We start from the raw sequence: 25557 nt of genomic DNA on the forward strand, positions 1-25557 counted from the left end.
TAACAATATGTCATAAATTCAACAACCTTCCAACCCCTAAATCATCTAAATCATTCAACACTTTAAAAGAAATTATTACAAACCATTTAAAAACCACCGAAAAAATGATAAAAAACACAGAAGAAATAAATAAAAGCTTATTAAAAACCAACAGAAAAAATCATTAAAAACCTTATCAAAAACATTTACAGTCACAAGTCACGACAAAGTTGGGAGGTCAAAAGGTCACAAGTTCACCTTGACGGTGTGCTTGAGCGTGAGCAAAACGTCCAGCCTCTCGTCCTGCGTCAGGTACTTCATGTTGATGCTGTTGTAGATGTCGCGCAGCTCCTTGGCGCGGATCGTGTACGGCGTGTCCATGAAGGTCAGCTTCCCGTCGTGACCTTGCCACTTCTTGGGAGCCGCCGCCTGGAGGTGTGGGGATAAAACATACATGTGAGGTGAGGCATCGTGGTGAAATCAGGCGCTCGTCAAAATAATGAAATTGAAGAAACTGGCATTTGTCTGTCCCTTTTTCCAATTTTTATTGAAATTTTGTTTTTTGACTCAGCACCTTTAAGGTCTATTTAAAAAACTCTTATGTGTGGATTTTACGGAAAAATGTTGATTTAAGGCACAAAAATGTAAATTTGCAGTTTGTAAGGACTCTCAAGCTCTGGAAGTCACCAAACTTTGGCGGCAATTTTCTCGCTAATTTTACATCTGAAATCAGACGACACCCACCTCCTTGCAATAAGGAAGTGTCTACGTACTCCCCGATTGGGGTCTACGTAGTCATGGTGTCTAGGTGGACCCCAAAAATGTTGGATTATGATTGGCTCGCTGAGCGAGCGGTAGTTTACATTGGTTACAATGCAAGGCTGCTGATCATCTCGGGCGGTGTGTCGATCTAGTGTAACTATAATGTATTTATTTTAACCCAGAGAGAGAGTATTTAATGAATAAACGTATCTAGATCTAGAATCTAAATCTAGACCGAAGTGCACACTCTTGGCTGGGTGCACAACAAAATCTAGATCTAGATCTAAATACGTTTATTAATTAAATACCCTCTCTCTCTCTCTCTCTCGGCTAAAATATATTAATTATAGTAACACAAGATAAATCCAATCACTACCCGAGATGATCAGTAAGTAGGTCTAGCAGCCTTGCATTGTAACCAATGTAAACTACCGCTCGCTCAGCGAGCCAATCACAATCCAACATTTTTGGGGTCCACCTAGACACCATGACTACATAGACCCCAATCGGGGAGTACGTAGACACTTCCTTGCAATAATATCTGGTTGGTAAGTGACCCTAAAATAGGCTGAATACAACGAGAAAAACGTGTTTTTGTACTAACATTTATTAATTGGAAAGAGACTCAAAAATACGCTGAATACAACGAGAAAAACGTGTTTTTGTACTAACATTTATTAATTGGGAAGTGACTTAAAAATACGCTGAATACAACGGGGAAAGCATGTCTTTGTACTAACATTTATTAATTGGGAAGTGACTCAAAAATACAACGAATACAATGGGGAAAGCATGTCTTAGTAATAATATCTGGTTGGGAGGTGACCCTAACATAAGCTGAATACAATGGGAGAAACATGTCTTTGTACTAACATTTATTGAAAGGGTAATAATATTTGGTTAGGAGGTGACCCAAAAATAGGCTGAACGTGATGGGAAAAATACGTTTTTGTACAAACTTTTATAGAAGAAAATTTTTCCGTTGCTACCCGGATTCGAACACAGGACCTTTGAATGAGAGGCCAACACCTTAACCTCTAGGCCACAAGAGCCCCCCTATAAGCCCCTACCTTGTCCAAGAACGCCATGATCCTCTTGTCCTTGTTGTCGGTGTTGGCCTCGTTTTTGTGCCTCTCAATGGCGGAGAGCAGCTCCGTCTCCTGGTCGAGCAACATGCACATGGCCGCCTTACGCTCGGCGCCCTCTAGCGTGGAGTTGATGCGCTCCATCTCTTCCTGGCGCCATTCTGAACGAGGGACCAAAATAACCTTCTCGTTAAACTTTTATTCACTTGAGAGTTGCTTCAGCTAAAGAGATAAATTATAGCCATGATTATGGTAGGGCGGTGTTTGGGAGAAATTTTAGAGAACCGTGGAATAGACGAAAGGTCTGCTATATAACCATCTACTGAAGGGCAAAAGCTCAAAATATCCACACTGGATCAGAATCTATTTGTGAGGCAGCGTGGTGGAATCAGGCTCTCGTCAAAATAATCAAAGTGAAGAAACTTGCATTTTTCCGAAGGTTTGTGAATTTTTATCAAATTGTTGTTTTTTGGCACAACACCTTTCATGCCCATTAAAGAACTCATTTCTGTGAGGATTTTTCTGAAAAGCGTTGATTAAAGGCATAAAAAATGTAAATCTTCAGTTACCACTGACTCTTAAGCTAAGGAAATAACTAATCTTTGGAGGCCATTTTCTCACTAATTTTACCTCTGAAAACAGGTGACCCCCACATCCTTCTTTTGCAAATATCTCGACTTGTATTCAAGATAAATTGGTATTTTTTTCATCCAAACAAAGACAAGTGAACAAGCTTTAAGATGATACCAATAACTTTACATGTCTAAAAATTGACGAGAGCCTGATTCCACAACGCTGCTTCTCATTTTACCTCCAGCCCAAAGATCAACCATCTCTTAACTGATCTATACTGCATTGTTGGAGATATAAAAAATGTCCAAATACGGAAATGTCCAAACATCGAACGAGAACCTACTCTCTAAGCAGTGTAGCAGCATATCGAAGTCGGCCTTTGTCTTGGGGTCGATCCTGCGGGCGTAGTCGCGCTTGATGCGATCCTCCTTCTCCTTCTTCTTCCTCAACTCCTCCTTCCTCTCCCACTCGAGTCGCGCCGCCTTGTCTTCCTTCAGCTTCCTCACGTAGCGTTTGGCCAGCCAGCGGCGGTAATACTTCTGCAGGACGATCACCTGCATAACAAAGGAAAGAGTTAGATTGGAACCCACAGGGTAAAAGATGAAGGGGAAGACCACGTGGAAGAGTCACGGAAATGGACGTACAGAAAAGTGGGAAGACATGGAGTGACATCAGGCGACTAGCCCAGGATAGGGAAAGGTGGAAAGTGTTTGTTCGTGGCCTATATCCTGATCCAGGGTGAGAAAGGCAATGATGATGATGAAGGCAATGATGATGATGAAGGAAATGATGATGATGATCACCTAGACGAAGAACGGATGATGCAATGATGGGAAGAGATGAGTTTTGAGTGCATGTTCTACAGTACAGTCAAGAAGTAATGAATTTTGAGTGTATTTTTTACAGCACTATCAAGAAAAGGTGAGTTTTGAGAGTATTTTTAGAGCAGATCAAGAAGAAATGAGAAACCAGGAGTTTGTTTTGAGAAGAGAGGAGTGTATTGACACAACAACTGAAAAAACACAAAATAGACACATCAAAAAAAGGGGAAAGGAAAAAGTAGTATCTACCACTGGCGCCCTCGAACAATCTGCATATAAGGAGCAAGATTGGACAAGATAAGACAAAATACGAAATGGAGAGATGGATTAAGACCATATTGGATGAGACAAGCTACAAATGTGAGGCGTGTTGAAAAAATAACTTACTTCTCGGAATTTAGCCTGATAGAAATAGATATAGATATGTCAAATTTATTGGTTGAGTTTTTACAATTTATTAGTATGAAATGATAAAAGACATGTTAAGCATGAAGAGAATGGCATCGGTTTTGAATCTATAAATATGACCTTTGCGTCGATTTTTGGCTGATATCTGAGTTCAAGGATAGCGAGAAGTAACTCATTTTGTCAGCATGCCTCACAAATGGTTACTACACTTCCATTTCGTATTTGAAAATGAGTACACTTATGTTTTAGAATCAAAATTATTTCTACAAAATAAGTGTAAATGTCATGTTCTGCAAGATAGTTCAATCCAGTGCTTCACACCGACAAAATATCCAAAAACATTCTGGTGAAAAGTGACAGTACTTGTACATTTCTTCACCGTAACAAACTAAATTTTACAGAGACTTCTACTTACATTTCTGAGAATCGAAGCTAACAGATACTTATAATAATATACTGACGTTTCTAAGTATCAAAGCTAACAAAGACTTCTACCTTCTGCTTACGTTTCTGAGAATCAAAGCTAACAAAGACGTCTACCTTCTACTTACATTTCTGAGAATCAAAGCTAACAAAGACTTCTACCTTCTACTTACGTTTCTGAGTATCAAAGCTAACAAAGACGTCTACCTTCTACTTACGTTTCTGAGTATCAAAGCCCACCGATCGTCAGCAGAGAAATATTTGCCTGGGGTGACGAGCTTGTCCTCGATGTTGCTGATGAAAACCCCGATACCCGTCATCTGGGTGCTGGTCGTGTTCGTTGTTTGTTGTCGCTAAAATAGAAGAAAAAAATAAATAAATAAAATAGAACATTTTAACCCTTCCAAACACTAGATTGGAAACGTAAAGTAACCCTTCCAACCCTAGCCATTTTGGTGCACTCCCTAACCCCATTTCGAGCCAATACAGCAGTATTTCAGAAAAAGAAGCATGCATTCTAAAAAGTGATGAAGTATCTTTGTAATGAGGTTTAGACAATAACATATAACAATGTTTTAAAGTAAATGAACAAATATTAAGAAAATTAAAACTTAATTAGGTTAGCTAATTTTGAAAAAAAGCCCACATTTGGTAGCCCCTGAAACTGAGAATATAATACGCTCTTGGGACGGTGAGAGGTACAAGTGCTGCTGAAAATAGATGCGCTCGGGGCTGGAAGGCTTAAATGATTGTAATGAAAATAATCATAGTTTTTCAATATCTGACCATGACCCTATGCATCTGCAGAGGAGAATACTGTGGAGCCCCACAACTCTTTATCTCGGGCAAGCTGCTCCCAGCGGCTCGGGGTTGGAACCGCTGAGTCACTGGAAACGGCTGAGGAAAATTTCTTTACGAAGACTCCGATGCCAAATTAATTTTTAGCAACTGCTGAAAACAGGTCTCTTTTACTGAGAGTTAATTCATTAGATGAAGAACTATCAAAATAGGTACACTTGTTTCGATTTAATGACCAATTTAGTGATGTACGTATTACATTACATTAGGCTCCTTTATGAAAATGAAGTTTTTCCACAAAAAAACACTTCAAGAAAATCTGCTTTTTCGTCTCTCCTGTAAACTTTGAAAAACATGACTTTTTATAGTTTACTTGGCGGCCCTCAGTATGTCACTTTTACATTTTATACCAAAATAGGGCCTTGGCATAGTGATTTAAATTGATCACGCTTAATCTGGGAAACGGAGAATGTTTCTGAGATTTCTGGGAACTGCTGGAGTGATGATATAGATTGTAAAGCACACAGAGCTTGGTGTTGAGTGGGGATATAATGTGTTACACAAATTATAATAATAATAATAATTGCATTTATATAGCGCATATCCATGCTCAAGAGCTTGCTCTATGCGCTTTACAACTATTATTACCCCAGCAGACCCTCTGAGAACACTCAGAAACATTCTGAGCTTCCGCGGAAGCATACAGTGCAAGCTGGGGATTTCACGCGCTCAAACACTATCAAACTGACAAGATCTTTCACTGTCTATAGCCAGGTACCCATTTCCACCTGGGTGAAGTGAGGAAAATTTGTGCAAAGTGCCTTTCCCAAGGACACAACGTCGGGCCCCTGACGGGATTCGAACCCACGACCTTACGGTTGCGAGTCCGAGAGCCTAACCACTAGGCCACCGATGCCACAAATTATGCTGTTTATCAAGACGCTGCATGTCCAGTAAGATACCAGCAGTCAGTAACTTACAATGTTCTTTTGTTCATACATCAGTAACTTACTATGTTCTTCTGTTCATACGTCAGTAACTTTCTATGTTCTTCTGTTCATACGTCAGTAACTTTCTATGTTCTTCTGTTCATACGTCAGTAACTTACTATGTTCTTCTGTTCATACGTCAGTAATTTACTATGTTCTTCCGTTCATACGTCAGTAGCTTACTATGTTCTTCTGTTCATACATCAGTAACTTACTATGTTCTTCTGTTCGCACGTCTGTGTGTCGCGGCAGAACCGCTCCGTCGTGGGAGGAGGGCGCGGCTTCTGCACTGTCTGAGCAGCCGCGTTGTGAAACTCCACTCCCGTGTTCTTGTTCCGGAATCCGCCCAAAAACGGCTTCTTTGTCCTTGACCTCTCGATCTCCACCACCACGTCTTTGGACTCGCAGTCCTCTGTGAACAAGAAATTTTTAAAAACCTTGTTCGTTTGTTTGTTTGTTTGAGTAACGGCACTTATATGACCTTATTGTGTTGCAAGTGCCGTAAAACTCTTACTAAAACTGTCTGAGTAAAGAGAAGTACATTAACACGGTAACGGTCATTTAGTGCAAGACAGACAGACAGACAGACAGACAGACAGACAGACAGACAGACAGTAGGGGCGGGCACGAAACGAGCCGAGTACCCGTTTCTCGCGGGTAACGGCCTTCCCTTCTCGGGCACTAAACCACTGCTCGGTACCAAGACGTGATACTGCTCGTTGGCTTGACACAACGAGTAACAGTAACGAGAGTGAGAGAGTGAGAGGCGAGAAATGACAACGCAGACAGTGCCACCCATCACCGCCTGCGCAACAGGGCAAGCCTAGTTTCTAAATTTAGATCCCCGTCATGATCGGTCTTCTCGCTAAACGAGCTGCTCGTTCTGAGGGGCGAGAAGAGAAATCTCGGCCACGGCCGGCCTTCTCGCTGAACGAGGGGCTCGAACTGCGGGGTGAGAAGAGAAATTGCCCACGAGACGAGAAGTATTTCTCGAGACACGAGACGGTAAGTATTTCCCGTTCTCGGGACCGGTCCTGGCGAGAAGTAGGTCAGCTTCTTGGTCTTCTCGCTCGGGAAGGAAAAAGCGCTTCCCGCCCGTCTCTAACAGACAGAGAGAGGGAAACAACAGAGGGAAAGAAAATGAGTAGGAGGACACTTACTTGTTGCTGATCTCTCCAAGCACCCAAAGAAACGGCGCAGGCATGAACACAAGGAGAGGCACAACAGAGAAGAATGTCAATAGGTTGACAAATTGAGGCTAGCTGATATAACTAACATGTGCTGCACACACATTAAAAAAGTGCGAGTGTGATGAAAAGATGCTGAGCTTTAGAGATGAAATGAAATATCGTCACTTTTGCAAGAACAACAAGCAGCAAGAAGAACAAGCAGCTGAAAGGTAAGTTCTTGCCGACCTGTCATGACTCTGACTGTAATCACGTCCGGCATGTGGTACTCCTGGCGTGGGCGGTACGACTTGAGCGGCGTGTTCACGGGGTCGGCCGACTGCATCTCCAGCTGGACGGTTCCGTTAGGGCCCACGCCAAGGTCGGCCAGGGTTGTGGAGTCCGACATACTCTTTCCTGAAAGACAAAAGGACGAGATGTTAGCGATGACATTTTGCATTGCGATATTTGAGAGAGTCTAGTATCAGCTAAACAAACGTTGCTGTAAAGATGCTCGACAGATAAGCACAAATAATATTTTAGCTTTTGTACGAACTATCTTTACATTACATAAAAACATAGCTACTGAAAGCAAGGTGAAACCATTTTAGTACTGTATAGTATTGTTTCGTTAACTCCCTTTGACTGAAAACTGAATTTGTCCAAACATGTTTGATTTTGCACTGTGCGTGAAAAGGAAAAAAAAATCACCAACCACAGTGGCCTACGACAGTGGAAGGGTAGTAGAAATGGTGTTGGACAGGAAAGGTTTAAGGGGTGGATGGATTGAGGAACAGTATACATGTTCAAAATGATGTAATCTTTAACTCACACGTTACTAGATTCACTACAAAAAAACCCACAAAAAATGTTACCATCAAACATGAGCATGATCAGCGAGGATGGCATCTTTAGCTCGTAGGCAAAGTGCGACTTCAAGTTGTCCAAGGTCTGTCCCAGAGTGCAGGCCAAGGTCACAACCTGGCCGCTCGGCATCAGGACAAACTTGACTGAAAACAGAGTGAAAACAGAGAATGAAAACAGAGAATGAAAACAGAGAATGAAAACAGAAAACACAAACTTGACTGAAAACAGAAAACACAAACTTGACTAAAAACAGAAAAAAAACTAAAATGAAAATAAATTAACAAACGAACTTGACCCTAACAATAGCAAAAAAAGAAAATAAACTAGGCAGCACAATTCACAGAAGAACAAACGAGAAGGAAAACAGACAAAAATAGTTAGACTACTCAAGACAGAGAAAAATAGACATGTATACCTGAGCACAATGTATAGACTTGGAAAGAATCATTGAGATAGCTGGTAACAAAGGTATGATGCAACTATTCTGATAGTTGTACCTGTAGCTGTGGCTTCCAGATTGACCAGAGGCTTGGTGTCCATGGGTTCCATCCTCGGTGGCTCCGCAGCGACCTCCTGTACCTCTGTGGCTACGGCCAGTGGCTCCTCCACGGGCTCTGGCTCAGGCTCTGCCGCGGCCTCTTGCTCTTCTGGCTCTGAAACGAAACATTGTTCAACGTGATGTGCTGTCAAACATTACACATTGTTCAACGCGTTGTGCTGTCAAACATTACTCATTGTTCAACGTGATGTGCTGTCAAACATTACACATTGTTCAACGCGTTGCGCTGTCAAACATTACACATTGTTCAATGCGTTGTGCTGTCAAACATTACACATTGTTCAACGTGATGTCCGGTCAAACATTACACATTGTTCAACGTGATGTCCGGTCAAACATTACACATTGTTCACCGTGATGTCCAGTCAAACATTACACATTGTTCAACGTGATGTCCGGTCAAACATTACACATTGTTCACCCTGATGTGCTGTCAAACATTACACATTGTTCAACGTGATGTCCGGTCAAACATTACACATTGTTCAACGCGTTGTGCTGTCAAACATTACACATTGTTCAACGCGTTGTGCTGTCAAACATTACACATTTTCAAACATAATCAGACCTGCCTCGTTGAGACTTTAAAAATTGGTAATGAAAAGGCCAAAAATGAGTAATTTGACTTAAAAATTGGTAACAGTATAATTTTCCTTCTACGAAGAAGGGGCCCACTAAAAAAAAAAAAAAGAAAAAAAATTTGAGTGACGGCTTACTTTCATTTTTTTATGTACAGTTGACTATTTGCATGGAGAAGGCTTCTGATTCCGAGTCATTGACGGGCTAATGACTTGGTAGAGGAACTCTTTATGATCGTCTAAGAATTATTTCGGTGAAATCTTGTCGTATATTTAATTATTCATAAAATTGACTCGATTTTCCTCATTTTCATAGTACATTCGTATTTTCGTAATGGGGTTAAACAGTACGCCATCTCAAAAAAAATTGTCAACAAACACAACACACCATCAAACACAAAACACATAAATTATTGGCACCACAAAATACATGTTGGTTTTAGAAATCATTTTTTTTAGCTTTGTACATTCCTCCGAGGAACAGTGAGACCCAGGTGTCCATCAAATCAGATCTGAGTCTGAATAAAATAAAAGTATGCAAAGTGGTAAAAGTAAAGTATACTGCACCAGCTTGACCTCGTGTACAATATTTGGGATCGCAGTGGGGGTCACAGTGGGGTCACAGTTACGTCTTTTGGGAACAGTAAACAGAGCACAGGGGTCGTCATGGTATGTGACAATATGGAAGGTTAACTCTTTAAACCCCATTGGACGCTGGTAGTATCTGATACTTGTAACAACTGTTTTGTTTCATCTAGTGCTAGTTTTTTCTTGTTTTTCGTAACTATTCCTGATCCAAGATTTTAAGTAATGACTAAGCATTTGTTTCTGCAATTTAGAAGTTGGAAGCAAGCTTTTGGAGTTATAATAAGACATAGAGTGCATGAGGTTTAAGGTGACCGTAGAAAAAACTTCGGGAAACTGTGGAAAAACTCGGGGGCTAACACTTTGCCGTCACATCTCGCCGATCAGAGATGTTTACCACCCAGTTTCTTTGGATTTTCCCCAAAATGCCTTTGCCTTTGATGGCAAGGGTTATTACTATATGAGCCTTGTGATGACAAAGTGTTAAAGAGTTAAGAGACACTTTACATTTATCAAGCACAACCAAGCTTCACCACAGTACATTCCTTCACCCAAGAGAAGAGACCCATTCCTCACCTTGCTGTGGTGCCACTTCTGGTTCCGCGGGAGCATCTTCCGTTGCCGCTTCCGGTGCGGGAATATTTTCCGTCGCCGCATCTGGCGCTGGAATATCTTCTGTTGCGGCGTCCGGCGCTTGCCCTTCCTCTTTCGGAGCCTCCTCTGCCTCCTCCTGCTGTTGCTCTCCTTTTTCTTCCTCCTCCTTAGCGTCACCGGCCTCCACAGTAGCAGATTCTTCTGTGGCAGGAGCTGCCTCACCCTCTGCCTCAGCTGGGAGGGGAATGAGAAAATGAGATGAGAAAAGAGGAATGAGAGGAGGAGAATGAGAGAAGGAGAATCTTGTAAATCTCTGATAAGAAACGTTACAGTAAAGTTTGAGAAGGTGATGACAAAAAAAAGAACATGTTCCCTTTCAACCTCTCTCTGTGTCAGTCTCTTTTTCTCTCTTTTTGTTTTTCCTTACAAATCCAATGACACAAAATATACAACACACACAAACACATACTAGAAAAACCAAACGAAATTCAGTAGAGCTGAAACACAACTATCTCTATCCTTAACAACCCTTCCTTCCCTTCCACACAAAACAAAACTTTCCCCTACCCGTCTTCTCTTGCCCAGCGTCTTCCGTCACAGCCGGTTCTTCGGCTGCAGCCGGTTCCTCAGCCGCTACCTCTGCCTGCTGCTCTGGCTCCCCGGCCTGGTCTGTCGCTTCCCCGTCCCCGGCTGGCTCGGCCGCTTGACCTTGAGACGCTTCCGCGACTTCTGCGGCCCCAGTTTCCTCTTGAGCTGTATCAGCGGCAGGCTCTGCCTCCCCGGCCTCTTCCTGCGACAAAAATAGGAGGAAAACTTGTCAAACTTTCACCTGTTATAATTTCTATTTTAGATGATGATTACAACATAACAATAATGATAATAATTTAGTATAATAATAATAATAAAAGTGATGAAAATGACATTAATAAGAAAGATAATGATAATAATAACACTAATGAAATAATACTATTATACTACAACTTATAATAATGATGATGATAATAATAATAACAATAATAGTAATAATAATAATAATAAAAATAAAAATAATAATAATAATTTCTCTCCAATTATCTGGGCAAAACAATTACGTTCCTCATTTCGACTGTAAAGAAAAAAATAGCCCTCCTGGGGGTGAAGAGCGACACAACAACCAAAATGTCACCTGTTGCTGAGCCACATCAGCTGGGACATCTGCGGCCGGTTCTGGGGCTCCCTCTTCTGCCTTGGCTTGTTCCTCCTCCCCTTTCTCTCCACTCTCTGTCAGCACAAAGGAACGCACATAAGTAAAAACACAAATGTGTACAAATAGAATTTATAAAGGAAAATTTCAACCACAAAAAAAAAACGCTCTCCGTTCCTAAGACTTCTCAGTGTTTCCTAAATAACATGACTTCACCAAGGGGTTACACAAAGACATGGATAATTATAATTTTTAGGTGATATGATACAACATGCACACAGACACACACACACACACTAACAAACACATCAAGCACACAACATAACACACGTGCACATTGTGTATACACACAAACACACACACACCTACTGAGCACACAACACAGCTAACATGTCCGTAATATACAAGCATCACACACACACACACACAGACACACAGACACACACAAACACACACACACATTACACATGAAGACACACACACATATAATCATAAATAAAGACACTTTGTTCCTCCCAAACTATTTTTATATTTTCTGACTAGATAACAAAAAATAATAAAAACTGCAGTATAACAGGCAATTTGATATTCCAAATAAAGAGTTTCTTCCAACAGTCACAAGCAGGAGAGATACAAATCTTTTTGCCAGTTTCCCAACTTCAGTTCCTAAACATTTGTCTCCAATAACACAAAGTAGCAGCTGCCTCAAAACTTGCTTCATTTTTTTCTCAATTTTTGTTGACCTCAACTGCAGGTCTTGCACAAGTTAGAAATTGTAAAGCTAAAGAAAGAGATATTTTCCACAGTTCCTCAAAATGAATCACAATTTTATAAAATGCAGAGGAAAGAAAATTTTTAAATTTATGTTCCCTTTGAGGCAGTGTGAAAACAACTAATAAAATCTCCAAGACAAATCTTTCTCACCTTGTTCAGCTACAGCTGGCTCTGGAGCAGTTTCAGCAGCTTCAGGCTATTGAGAAAGAGAGAGAAAAAAAAACCCTGTATGAATATCAAATCATATAAAGAGACAGACATACAATTTAAGATTATATTATCCATCTTATCACGCGCACACACACACACACACACACACAAACAAACGCGACACACACACACACACACACACACAAACAAACACACACACACACATACACACACACTCACACACCAGATATGTCTTGACAGGATTCATAAAATGTGGGAAAGTTTAAAAGCGATAAAATAAGGGTTATTTAAAAAAATTTTTTTTTTTCAAAGAATTGCGGAGAATGAGAGACCTTGCATATAGCACCAATAAAAGTTGATTAAAAACCTTTTACTCAAACTTCTTCACAACTGCAAAAGCATCATGAATTGATTCTATATGCTGTTGTTGGTTATAGAGGGACCACGCTTTAACTTCTTATGCCCCCCCCCCCCCCCCCACCCCTTTTAACTGTTTACACAGTCTGACAAAGACGTGAAACTGACTGTCAAGGTGAGTACTTTTGGACACCACTAACATTTGCAAAATGAACAATCATCATTTACTGTCTGCAGAACCACAAAGTCATAAAACGCAGGCCTACAGCCAAAATGGGGGACACAAAAGGGCATTTAAAGCAGAGGGATTACCTCAGCTGCAGTTTCCGCTTGCTCCTCATTTGCTACTTGCTCTCCTTCAGCACCTTCCTCAGCTGCATTTTGGTTCTGATCATCAGCTTCTACTGCCTGACCAGCTTCTTGATCACCATTTGACTGATTTTGATTCTCCTGGGTATCTTCATTTTGGTTATTTGTTGTATCTTCTGTAGCCTTCTGTTCTTCCTGTTCAGAACTTTGGGGCTGAAAGTCGGCCTCTTGGTCAGCCATTTTGCAGCAACGTCCTGTTTAATAGATTATGATAAATAAAATACCCTTTAAAGCATTGATAAATTGTTATTTTACAGAAGTTTGAAGCACAAATTACCAGTACACATTGTTGCTAATGGATAAACAGAACACACAGTTGACATGCAATGATCGGGAAACACAGCAGGCAGACAAAAAAGCGGCCAAGTTTATAAGCTTTTTCACTTACTTTCACGATTATCTGTCTACAGAACAACTCAGGGATATATCATAAATCCAAAATTATATCCACGAAACACAGTTTTAAGTGAGAAAACTTCATACTTGCAAAGATAAGGCTCTACGAAAAAAAATTTATGGTGACACCAAGCAGTACAGTAAGCTTGCCGCCATCTTTGTTGACCTAGGTTGCTATGGTGTGTGACATATAGAACATCGATTTCAATTGGTCAGCAGTCGTTATCTACTCCAATGAAATCGGGTGTCACAATTTACCCTATTTGGCTGCAGCTATAGACGCGGCTTTTATGATTGTTTCCGAAATGGATTTGACAGGGCAACAACGTTTCGTGTAGCCCAAACAATACCGTTTTACACCTAGAATTTTCAGCTCCAAAAGGGTATTGTATAAGTAAATCGAGATTTTGTAATTCGAGACTGCTGCTTCTGATTGTACAGTTTTTATGATATTAATCGTCACAATTTAAGAAAGAACATGCTGATCATCATGATCAGCTGATGACGAACGCGATCACAGCTGATCATGATGAAGGACATCGTTACTAATAGTGATCATGACAATTAGATCTAAATGAAAAGATGGAGTACGAACTGCGATAAATATCGCCGTATTTTACTTTTAAAAATGTAGTTCTAGATCTAGATTTTAGATTTAGATCTAGATCTACTATTGAATTATTTGGGATAAAGTTGTATCTGGAATTTCTGGTAGGCTAGATCGCTAGATTCTAGTAGATATCTAGATCTAGAATCTAATTATTATATGGCAGCTAAATCTAGATCTAGATTCTAGTTGGAGTGATCAAGATCTGCTTGCCCTATTGTCTGTATCCTACTGTGTCAGTTTGTCTATGAGTGAGCAGCATTACAAAAATAACTTTCCAATTACTTCAGCTGTGTTTTGTTCCAACTGGAGGACAGGACTCGCCCTTGCAGTAGCTATGAAGGGAGGACTTCCCTAACGAGTGATCACCTGAGGCTTGAGGGGTAGGGCTAGGGTTAGGGTTCAGTCTCTTCTTTATTGTATTTGTTTGGGGTCGTTGCTCGTTACGGAAGTCCTTCCGCTATGAACACCGAGGTCCGACAACCCAACTGCGTGCACATCTCGCCCCTCTTCCTCGGAGACGCCTCCTTCCACTCCCCCCCCCCAAAAAACAACAACAACCCTACCAAATAAACACCCCCTCCCAAAACAACAACCCTACCAAATAAACACCCCCCCCCCCAAAACAACAACCCTACCAAATAAACACCCCCCCCCCCCCTAACAAAAAACAATTACAACCCAAAACAAAACAAAAAGAAAAAAAAAACGCCACCACATATTAGGCCCTATACTGACATTATGTGCACACACATACACACACACACACACACACACACACACACACTCACACACACACACACACACACACACACACACACACACACACACATACACAGATATATATATATATATATATATATAGACACACTTACACGTACAGTCATACACACACACACACGCAGACACGCAGACATTAGGTAGATCGGATCTATATATACGCATAGCTGTACGTGCAGTTGGATGAACATGTCAAACAATATTATATATTCATTTTTACCTTCTAGATCTTTTAGACTTTTACTGCCTATTTCAAGGCAGTCTCAGACTGTGCTTATATCTTGGTTGTTCAAAGTTTGTAAGTGGGTGGTTGGCGGGTGCTCTGATGTGGTTTGCTCCTTCTTTCCTATCAAACATCTATTGTCTCTATCTCTCCCCCTTCTTTTCGATCTGTGTTTGTTACTCTCTTGTAACACCTCTAATCTTCGCAACTTATATGACCTTATTGTGTTGCAAGTGCCGTAAAACTCTTACTAAACCTACAAAAAAAAGGTTTGTAGACTCGGTTGTAATGAGTCTGGCAACACAACATAGCTCAACACAAACTCTCCACAACCCAGTGCTGTGATGATATAATATAATTGTATCCATACAATTGATCACGGTTTCAGGGAGCATTTTTTTGAGTTATATTTCTCCTTTACCTTTAAATTTGCACTCTCTCTGCTTTATATGTATTATTTATTTATTTCTTGTCTTTCTCTGACCTTCTCTCTCTCTCTCCTCTCTCTCTCTCTCTCTCTCTCTCTCTCTCTCTCTCTCTCTCTCTCTCTCTCTCAATCATCTAGCTCTCTCTCTCTCTATCAATCATCTAGCTCTTTCTCTCTCAATTCCCCCCCCCCCCCTCTCTCTCTCTCTACTGTACGGAATATTTCTATATGTATAACAGGGATCTGTTTACCACCTTATTCTTATAATTTACTGAGTGATCCTGCAATTTTAAAATGTCTTCTTTTTCCTTTCCTTTCTTTTTCTTTCCCAGATTATGAAGCCAGCTACTGTTTCCTCTCAGAGGAAACGTCACTATGAACCACGGAGTTCATCGCAGTCTCGGCCGAGGAAGCTTGCGACCCTCAGCCGCCTGGCAGATGCGAATGATAATGCGGTCATTTTTAGAAATGGAAAACCCGTTTTGCCTGAAATCCAAAAATACGACTTTTCGAAAGATCCGTGGAAAAACAGTCCTATGATGACACACAGTCGTGTGAAGGAGAATCACAAAACCCTCTTGAAGTTTTAGTGAGTCTTTTTTTACTCATTACTCTGTCGTAGACTTGTTGCCCTTGTTCGGATTTCATTTGACTGTTGAAGTGAATCGTGCCATCCTCCCAGACAGGTTTGACCCAATTCTATTGCTGAGGAGTGTGCGCAGACCAGTTGCAAAAAAATGTGTAACTGATATAATATATTGTCATGTCATAGCCTCCAAGCCATTTTCAGATTTCAAGTATTCAATTGCTGAAGGTTGCATTGCCAGATCTGCTGCAGAAAAATGTGTACAGGCTTGGGCATTCCCTTGATGTATCTTAATCTAGAGGTGCTATTTCCGGGGTGCCTTGATAGTCGTAGCAGACTTTGTGCTGTTGAAGCTAGAGAGGTGAACAGAGTAAGGTTGATTCCTCGTTTGGACTTCTCTGTTGACATCCACCTCTTGGCACTCATATGACCGTATGCAGTTGCGAGTGCCGTAAAACCTTTACTAAAACTAAACTCAGAAAACTGGTGATGACTTGCAATTTCTGCCCTCATATGAAATTAACTTTAAAAAGAAAAAAAAATATCAGTCCCAAAGGTTTTTCTGGCAACTAACAAGATATATCTCTGTGTTTTGATGGGTTGATGTAATAACTGACCTTCAATCAGACTTGTATCTTCCTTGTGGTTACACCTCATCAACTTTGAGAATGAGTTTTTATTTCATAATGTTTGAATGTACATATATATATATATATATATATATATATATATATATATATATATATATATATATATATATAAAAAAATATATATATATATATATACTGCTTTGAAGAATTAATTTTTTTCTCTTGTTGTCTCTCCTCAGCAACTGTGAGGCATTGAAAAGCGCCAAGCAAGAGAAATTTTTGTTTATGACGAAGAAAATCGAGGAAAAGGACAGGGAGCCTCCAATTCGTGAAGAGGTATCGTCTAACTTTTGGATATATGACCTTATGCAGTTGCGAAAGCCGTAAAACACTTACAAAAACAACATAACTTTTGGATGTGGTGGTAGGACAAGCATGACATCACTTCCTTATCAATGGCAGTTTCACCGCCCGCAAAAAGTCTAGGGTTCGAATCTTGTGTGGGGAGGTATTTTTAATCGAGTATTTTCATGTGTCTTCTCGGCTTTTGTATCCCTTTCAGGTTCAGTTGGCCCTGACTGGCAAGATTGAAGGTTTTTCTGTATTGAGGATAAGTTTAGTTTACTGTGTGTTTGCAAGGCTTATAATTTTGTAAGTTATTGTCTTAGATAACATTTGACGTTTTATGTTTGAGAGATTTTTAAAAGCATTATAGTCCATTTAAAGCGAAAATAGAAAAAATGGGTAATCAAAATATACTTTTGGCAATATATACATGTTACGTGTAATTTACTGGATTTCTTTGAAGTTATAAGTAAACTTAATTTATTAATAAAAAATTTCCTCATAGCGTAGCTGTTTAATTTGTCATTTGTATTGAGTAAAATATGTGACTTTATGTATTTCTGTTATGTTCTCTCTCTCTCTCTCTGTGTCTCTTTATCTCTCTCTCTCTCTCTCTCTGTGTCTCTTTATCTCTCTCTCTCTCTCTCTCTCTGTGTCTCTTTATCTCTCTCTCTCTCTCTCTCTCTCTGTCTCTTTATCTCTACCTCTTTATCTCTACCTCTCTCTCTCTCTCTCTCTCTTAGTTCAGGCCATCGGAGGACCATTGCCTCAAGGTAAGTCTTTTGGTTGGTGAAAGTCAGCGTTTGGTTTCATAGTTATTGCCTTAGTAATGTGGGTTAAAAAAAAAAGATTACTTCCATTGTGCCATTTTTGTTGTTGTTGATCTGTGGATTGTTTGTTTATTGGAGGTTTGGATTTTGTTTCTTTTCAATGGGGACAGATGTGGATAACTGCCTTGTCATCTTATTTTCATTTTTCATTTTCCCTGGTCACTTTGACTAAAGCTACTGAGAACGAGGAAAAAAACTAAAGCTAGTACTTCGTTCTGTAGATACTGGCTCTGCCAATGTGCTTTTCACTGACTGAAACAAATGCTTAATCTTGCAGATATTTGTGTGATCTTTTCATTGACTAAAACAAGCACCTAGTTCTGTGTGACTGAAACAAGTACTTGTACTTTATTTTGTAGATGTTTATTGGCTCTTATGCTTTTCTCCTTATTAACATAAATTCAAACATTTAACCGGTAGATGTAAACTTGGAATCAGTCATGTGATTCTCATCACTAGAAGGAATTTTTTAAATTTTGCAAATGAATTACTTGACTCTACAATTGATGCTTTTCTCATCGACTGAACAAAACGCAAAATTTCAGTGGGTGGTTGAGGTGTGCTCTGGTGTTATTGACCCCTTTTCTCGTATCAAACATCTATTGCCTTTATCTCGCCTCTTTTAATTCTTCGTATGTTACTCTAAAAAAAACCACTGCTAATCTTCGTCACTTACATGACCTATTTAATTTGTGTTGCAAGTGCTGTAAAACTCTGAACGAAAAACAAAAACTAAACTTAATTTAAGAGATATTTTCATCTCTGCCATGACATCAGACTTGAAGACTTCTAATCTTCGACACTTATATGACCTTAGTGTGTTGCAAGTGCCGTAAAACTCTTTGAAAAAACCCCAAAAAAACAAAGCACTTGAAGACTGGTATCTGTTATAATCTGTTATAATATAACGGGTCATTCACCCGCTAAGTTCCTCTGTTATTTCCCAGATGAACTACTTAGCCCTGAAGAACTTTGTCCTGCAAACCCCGGTGGGTTTCATGGATCAGAAATGGAAGGACCGGATCCTGCAGCTGATCCCGGAAAAGCTACGGGTGGGACCGGTTCAGGAACAGAAGCTTGTCGAGCTTTTTGAGGAGCTGAGAGAGTCGTTTACGGCCAGCATACAGATGTCCAATAGTGAGCCTTTTTTGTTTGATACTTTTTTTTTTTTTTTTACTTGTTTTTTATGTGTGTGTGTGTGTGTGTGTGTGTGCATGTGTGTGTGTATATGTGAGAGAGGGGGAGAATACTGAGATAGGGAAAGAAGAGAGAGAGAGGAGAAAGAGAGAAATTTGTTTTACATCGGCGGACACACAAATGTACTCACAGAAAAAAGAAAGTGTTGATAGAAATCAAATTCGTTTGTTGGCTGGGGTAATAGTATAGATTGTGAAGCGCATAGAGCTTGCTGTTGAGCGGGGATTTGCGCACCAACAAACGAATTTTTCTTTGAGATTCCATTCCTTTACAAGAGGACACACGCATCAAAGAAAAAGTCCTGAGGGTTAACAATTTCCATTTAAGTAGCCTATTCATTTTTACGAAAAAATACCCACCAAAAGTTTAACACCTCAGTTTCCAAATTCAAATACTGCTGTAAGCTGACAAAATGCCTTTTTTCATATTGGCGCCAACAAATTCTATTTTGCTGAATCAAAAGCCTGATCAGAAACCCTACTTGTGTGAAAAAATCAAAGTGAAACTGGTACTAGCTTTTGAATAGATTAGAATTAATATTCCGGAAGCACTCTATTTTTCAATGGTTACGTTGACAAAAAAACCCTATTTTTCTTGAAATTGCTGTAAATTTAAAAAAAAAAGATATTTTGTCAGCTTACGGCAGAATCGCGTTTGAAAGGCATTATATTGGTAGATCCTTCTTCTTCTTGTCAGTATGTTAGTGTTTTAGCGCCTTTAAATGGCTGCTTGCACTGTACGCTTCCCAGGAAGTTGAGGTTGTTTCAGAATGCTCTCAGGTCTGCTGCGGTAATAGTACAGATTGTGAAGCGCACAGAGCTTGCTGTTGAGCGGGGATTTGTGCTATACAAATGATATCTTTTATTCTTCTTCCCTGTCCCCTGTTGTTGCTGTCTGTTGGTCTTGAGCAATGAATGACAGTGGTGGGTGGTTGGTGAGTGCTCTGGTGTGGTTTGCTCCTTCTTTCATATCAAACATCTATCGTCTTTATCTCTCCTTCTTCTTTTTTGTGTACGTTACTCTCTTATGGCATGTAATTTATTCTTCGGAACTTATACGACCTTATTATGTTGCAAGTGCCGTGAAACACTTACTAAAACAAAAACACAATAATCATACTGTCAGTATGTTGTTTTGCCTCTCTTTACTCAAACAAAACAAATAAATCTTGCTTTTTTTAGTCCAGCACATCTTGATAAAACCGGAGGTCGCTGGTTTAGAGAAGGAAAAAGCCGGACCCCCGCCCAGCGAGCCAGTGTGAGATGGTTGACCGTTTTTCTTTCGCGTTTTTACCGGAAGCTTTTGTTTTCTGATTTATGCGTCATGTTTCTGATTTTTGTGTCTTGTTTCTGATTTATGTGTGATGGTTTGAAATGTGCTGCAACATTGCCTGATCTGCCCCTGATTGGACATATGCGTTGGCTAAGTTCTCAAAGAGTTGATTAAATGTATTTATTTTTGGATGTTTCTTTTTCAATTACAGTTTTTTCACCATCTGATTTTTCCTATACTTTACAAGATTGTGTAAAGTTATTATAGTTTGTTCACTTTCGTCTGATCGCTGTTAAAACAAAATAAAATGAAATCGCTCTGTTCAATATTCTCGAATCTTTGCATACGGGTCTAAGAGTTAGATGACCCTCAGAATCTTAAAGCCCATTCATAAAAGTCACTGCAAATTAAAATTTCGACATGTTTTCTTTGATGTAAGCTTAAAGGGGGTCAAAAAAATAATAGGGGATTTACAGCATACATCTAAAACATTTAAAATAGACAAATTTCCATCAGTACCTCTCTTTAACCTTCGCCTAAGAAACACGATTCTAGAGATGGGGTGAGTATGTTTCAAAATGTGGGGGCAGGGCGGTGTCTCTGTCTCAAAATGAGCAATTTGTAGGCAAGGCTACTGTAATTCATCTATTTTAGTGATCCTGTGTATGCGTCCAAAGAGCGATTTTTAATTTATGGCCCAAAGAGAAAACTTTTATTACTGGGTCAAGATTTATTAAAAAATAATTTTTTCTTTGGTTGCTGTCCTGCAAAAGTGCAATGCAAAATTTGTGGGCATAGGTGAATTCTTCAGGGAGCTAGATCTATCCGTGCTAGTGCTGAGTTGAATACTAGAATCTATCTTATCCAAGTTGGTCATTCTCATTAACATAATCTTATCTGAATGCTTCCCGGGAAGCTGAGAATGTTTCTGAGTGTTCTAAGGTCTGCTGGGGTAATACTATAGTGTGAAGTAAGTAAAGTGCATAGAGCTTGCTGTAGAGCGGAGTTTTATGTGCTATACAAATGCTATTTATTATGATTACATTATTATTATTATTATTATTATCATTATTATTATTATCATTATTATTATTATCTTTATTATTATTAATATTATTATTATTATTATTATTATTATTATCTTTATTATTATAATTATTATTATTATTATCGTTATTATTATTATTATTATCTTTATTATTATTATTATTATTATTATTATTATTATTGTTATTATTATTATTATTATTATTATTGTTATTATTATTATTATTATTATTATTATTATTATTATTATTATTATTGTCTTTTCGTATATATCTTAACTGACTTATCCTGTTGTTCAATATTTCGTCTGTCTTATCTTGTTGTTTAATATCTTATCTGCCTTATCTTATTGTTGTTTTTTGGGGGTTTTTTTAGTAGAGGATTTTACGGCGCTCGCAACTGCATAAGGTCATATGAGCGCCATCTTATTGTTTAATGTCTAATCTTATGTGTCTTATCTTATTGTTTAATATCTTACCTGTCCTATTATCTTTCTTATCTTATTGTTTAATATCTTATCTATCTTATTAACATCTTATCTTTCTTATCTTATTGTTTAATATCTTGTTTATCTTCTTAACATCTTATTTTTCTTATCTTATTAACATCTTATCTTTCTTATCTTATTAATATCTAATCTTATCTGTCTTAACTTATTGCCCAATACATGTACTTGCTACCCCAGGGGTCTGAACTTCCAGCGTCCGTGGCGCCAGGCGTTCCTGGAGCGGCGCTGTGTCGTGCTGAAGAACCTGCACATCCTGAACCCCACCCACCTGGCTGTGCTCAAGTTTTGCCAGGAGACGATCGGATCCCTTCTATTGTTGGACGTCTCTAAATATAGGTGTGTGTGTGTGTGTGTGTGTGTGTGTGTGTGTGTGTCTGTGTGTGTGTGTATGTGTGTGTGTATGTTTGTATGTGTGTGTGTATGTATGTGTGTATGTATGTGTGTATGTGTTTGTGTATGTGTGTGTGTATGTGTGTGTGTATGTGTGTGTGTGTGTGTGTGTATGTATGTATATGTGTGTGTATGTGTGTGTGTATGTGAGTGTGTATGTGTGTATGTGAGTGTGTATGTGTGTATGTATGTGTATGTGTGTATGTATATGTGTGTGTGTGTGTGTGTGTGTGTGTGTGTGTTGCAGGTGCTGTAAAACTACATGTATTACAAAAACGAAAGTAAGATCTACCCTTGCCTCTTGCCTTCTGTTTTTCCAGTGAGAGCAAGATGTCCAAGATACCACATTTCTGTTGTTGCTCTTTTGTGTTCGCTGCATTCGGTGATTGTCCAGAACCCACGTCTGTATAGAATGGTTGACCCCACATATAGCCTGTGGCTATGTGTGCATATAATAATCAAATGGGGTTTTTTTGTGGGTGGTTGGCGGTTGCTCTGGTGTGGTTTGCTCCTTCTTTCCTATCAAACATCTATCGTCCTGATCTCTCCTCCTTCTTTTTTGTGTTTGTTACTCTTTTGTAACACCTCCAATCTTTGGCACTTATATGACCTTATTGTGTTGCTGCAAGTGCCGTAAAACTCTTACTAAAAAAACTCCCAAAACATATAGCCTTTTAAACTCTTTTTTTTTATTGTCATTGAACTGTTTCTATTTTCTTAGGATTGTACCTACTTATTTTACCGAAACTATCATGAACTATTCCAATTCTTTATTTGATTTCTTTGGAACATTTGCGCATTGGGAATCGTGTTTTGCTGCCCATTGCAATTTTTAAATCTATTTGTGTTTTTCACATGTTATTTTCCAAACAGGTCCTTGGGAGATATGACTTTTGAGACATACAAAAGCTGCATCGACAGGGACCTCAAGGAAGTGGAAGAAAAACTCATGAAAAGGTTTGTGTGCCTGTCATGGTATTAGTTATAATATGTGAGGCCTCTTGGTGAAATCAGGCACTTGTCAAAGTAATGAAATAAAAGAACTGTCATTTTTCCACTGCTTTGGCAATTTTTTATCGAATTTTCGTTTTTTGGCTCATCACCAGTTATGTCCATTTAGAAATACATTTCTGGGTGGATCTTACCCGAACATATTGATTAAAGGCACAAAATTTTTTTTTTTTAAGTTTACAATGACTCTCAAACTATCAGACATCTGTCATCCTTATCTCTCCTTCTTTTCTCTTTAGTAACACCTCTAATGTTAAGCACTAATATGACCTAATTTGTGTAAAGTGCCTTTTTCCAAGGACACAATGCCTTAACCAAACCCACGGCCTTGCGGTTGAGAGTCTGAGAGTGAGAGCTTAACCATTAGACCACCTCTGACACTGATACATAAATATATAAATACATGTATATATATATTATTTTGGTCATGCAGCTGGTATCCCAAGCTTCTTTGCATCTTCACGAACGAGAAAGGTCCGTCGGAGGAGAAGTATGACTCATTTTACCGCAGTACGTCCACCCTGATTGGCATACAGGTAATGTGTCGCACGTCTCGGATAGTTTGTCCCCTTCCCCATTCCCCTGATTTTAACTCTTTATTTCCGAGGGGGGTAAACCCACTACACCGGGACCCTTTTTTGGTACTAAATCTAAAAATGACAAAAGCGTAATAAAATGGATGATTAAATCATAACAAACAAACCTATTTGGATAGGTTTTCATTTAATGAACGAACTCCTGGTAAAAGTAAAAGAGACCTGTTTTTGGCAGTTGCCGAAAAGTAATTTGATGTTGAAGTCGTCATAAAGGAATATGCCTGAGCCGCTGTCAGCGACTCACCGGCACAGTAGTTCTGACCACGAGTCGCTGGGAGTGGCTTGCCGGAGATAAAGAGTTGAAAAAATGGGGGAAAATATTTTTGTTTATTTGATGTCTTATTTTCATTATTTTCAATATGTTTCATGTTGGTGAACAGGGAATGCAAGAAAGTTTTTCATGTACTTGTCCTGTGTAAATCTAGAAGATGTGATTCAAGAAATTTAGGTCCTTATTTGGTCGCTTTTCAGGACAAGGGGGCTATCCCGAAAAATGCTGTTTTGAGAAAATCGAAGGTAAAGTTTTTGCCCCTTGTTCAGTTTCATTAAAAGACAAGGAGAGTTTTCTCTATAACCAAATACATATATATACACCAATGAAACCAAACTTCTCCTATAGGTAGGGCAATGCCCACTTTTTGTATAGGTCAAAATTTCAGGAAACCCCGGAAATCTGGGTTAGCCCGCTTGTACTTAAAAGCGACCATGTCTGGTATGCTTCTAATGTGATTAGGTACGTAGGTATACATTTTTTCACGTTGGTGTACTTTAGTATCCTTCTTTTGTTTCTGTTTTGTCTGTCAATATACTATATGTGCATATAGATTGTGTGTATGTGTGTGCGTGCATGCACGTGTGTGCGCATGCGTGTGTGTGTGTGAAAATACAAAAGTAGTGGAAGATGACTTTTTTAACAGGCAGTGAAATTTTCTTGTATGATTCTTTATTGTCATTTAATTCACATGGAACCGCCCTTCTTTCTTACCAAACGTCTCTTGTCATTATCTCCCCTCTTTCTTTTCTTTGTATGTTACTTTCTAGTGATAACACCACTAATCTTTGGCACATGTATGATCTATTTCACTTACAAGTGCCTTAAAACTCTTACTAAAACTTTATAAACCATGATATGGCCTATTTGAGTTTTAAGTGCCCAAAAACTTGCCAAAGCTAAAGTAAACATGATTGTCCCGATGACCTCAGGCAGTTGCGAGCTCCATAAAACCTTACTAAAACTAACTGATTGTCCAAAGGTCAAGGACCTTCTGATCCGCAACATGCACCAGTACGCGAGGCTGTTTGAGCCAGAGAACCACCTCCTGCTGCCCAGCTTGACCATGGGCGCGACGCTAGACGGTCGTCAGATGAAGTTTGTCCGCCCAGTGGAGGAGCTCATTGACACAATCCTCTACTTCATCGCCCGCCTCAGGACCTCCATGCAGAAGGTAGATATCTTTTCTATCTCTCTCTCTCTCTCCCTGTCTGTATCTCTCTCTCCGTATTTCCATGCTGAAGGTAAATGTCTCTTCTATCTCTCTCTCTCTCTCTCTGTCTGTATCTCTCTCTCCGTATTTCCATGCTGAAGGTAAATGTCTCTTCTATCTCTCTCTCTCTCTCTGTCTGTATCTCTCTCTCTGTATTTCCATGCTGAAGGTAAATGTCTCTTCTGTCTCTCTCTCTCTCTCTCTCTCTCTCTCTCTCTCTCTCTCTC

At 39.4% G+C, this 25557-nt stretch overlaps 2 protein-coding genes across 2 annotated transcripts in view; one reads left to right on the plus strand and one right to left on the minus strand.

Annotated features, from left to right (window-relative positions):
• LOC101848149 (IQ and ubiquitin-like domain-containing protein) overlaps positions 1-13628 on the minus strand; it is a 17536-nt gene extending 3908 nt beyond the window's left edge. The window contains exons 1-14 of the mRNA XM_035972585.1: positions 13525-13628; positions 12985-13235; positions 12295-12340; positions 11353-11447; positions 10755-10977; positions 10170-10421; positions 8369-8524; positions 7880-8014; positions 7254-7421; positions 6054-6250; positions 4270-4404; positions 2743-2953; positions 1812-1987; positions 238-408 (exon numbers count right to left, since the gene is read on the minus strand). Coding sequence (XP_035828478.1) covers positions 238-408; positions 1812-1987; positions 2743-2953; positions 4270-4404; positions 6054-6250; positions 7254-7421; positions 7880-8014; positions 8369-8524; positions 10170-10421; positions 10755-10977; positions 11353-11447; positions 12295-12340; positions 12985-13221 — 2202 coding nt within the window. The 5' untranslated portion in view covers positions 13222-13235; positions 13525-13628. The remainder of the gene's footprint in view (positions 1-237; positions 409-1811; positions 1988-2742; positions 2954-4269; positions 4405-6053; positions 6251-7253; positions 7422-7879; positions 8015-8368; positions 8525-10169; positions 10422-10754; positions 10978-11352; positions 11448-12294; positions 12341-12984; positions 13236-13524) is intronic.
• A 58-nt stretch (positions 13629-13686) lies between these two features.
• The window catches only part of LOC101848386 (dynein heavy chain 12, axonemal), a gene marked incomplete in the record, with an annotated part of 110807 nt that continues 98936 nt past the window's right edge, over positions 13687-25557 (plus strand). The window contains 11 exon segments of the mRNA XM_035972586.1: positions 13687-13820; positions 15807-16063; positions 16890-16986; positions 17739-17768; positions 18773-18962; positions 20204-20279; positions 22027-22185; positions 23113-23196; positions 23684-23786; positions 24227-24248; positions 25050-25291. Coding sequence (XP_035828479.1) covers positions 15810-16063; positions 16890-16986; positions 17739-17768; positions 18773-18962; positions 20204-20279; positions 22027-22185; positions 23113-23196; positions 23684-23786; positions 24227-24248; positions 25050-25291 — 1257 coding nt within the window.

The sequence above is a fragment of the Aplysia californica genome, unplaced genomic scaffold (assembly GCF_000002075.1).
Source record: "Aplysia californica isolate F4 #8 unplaced genomic scaffold, AplCal3.0 scaffold00752, whole genome shotgun sequence".
Lineage (NCBI taxonomy): Eukaryota > Metazoa > Mollusca > Gastropoda > Aplysiida > Aplysiidae > Aplysia > Aplysia californica.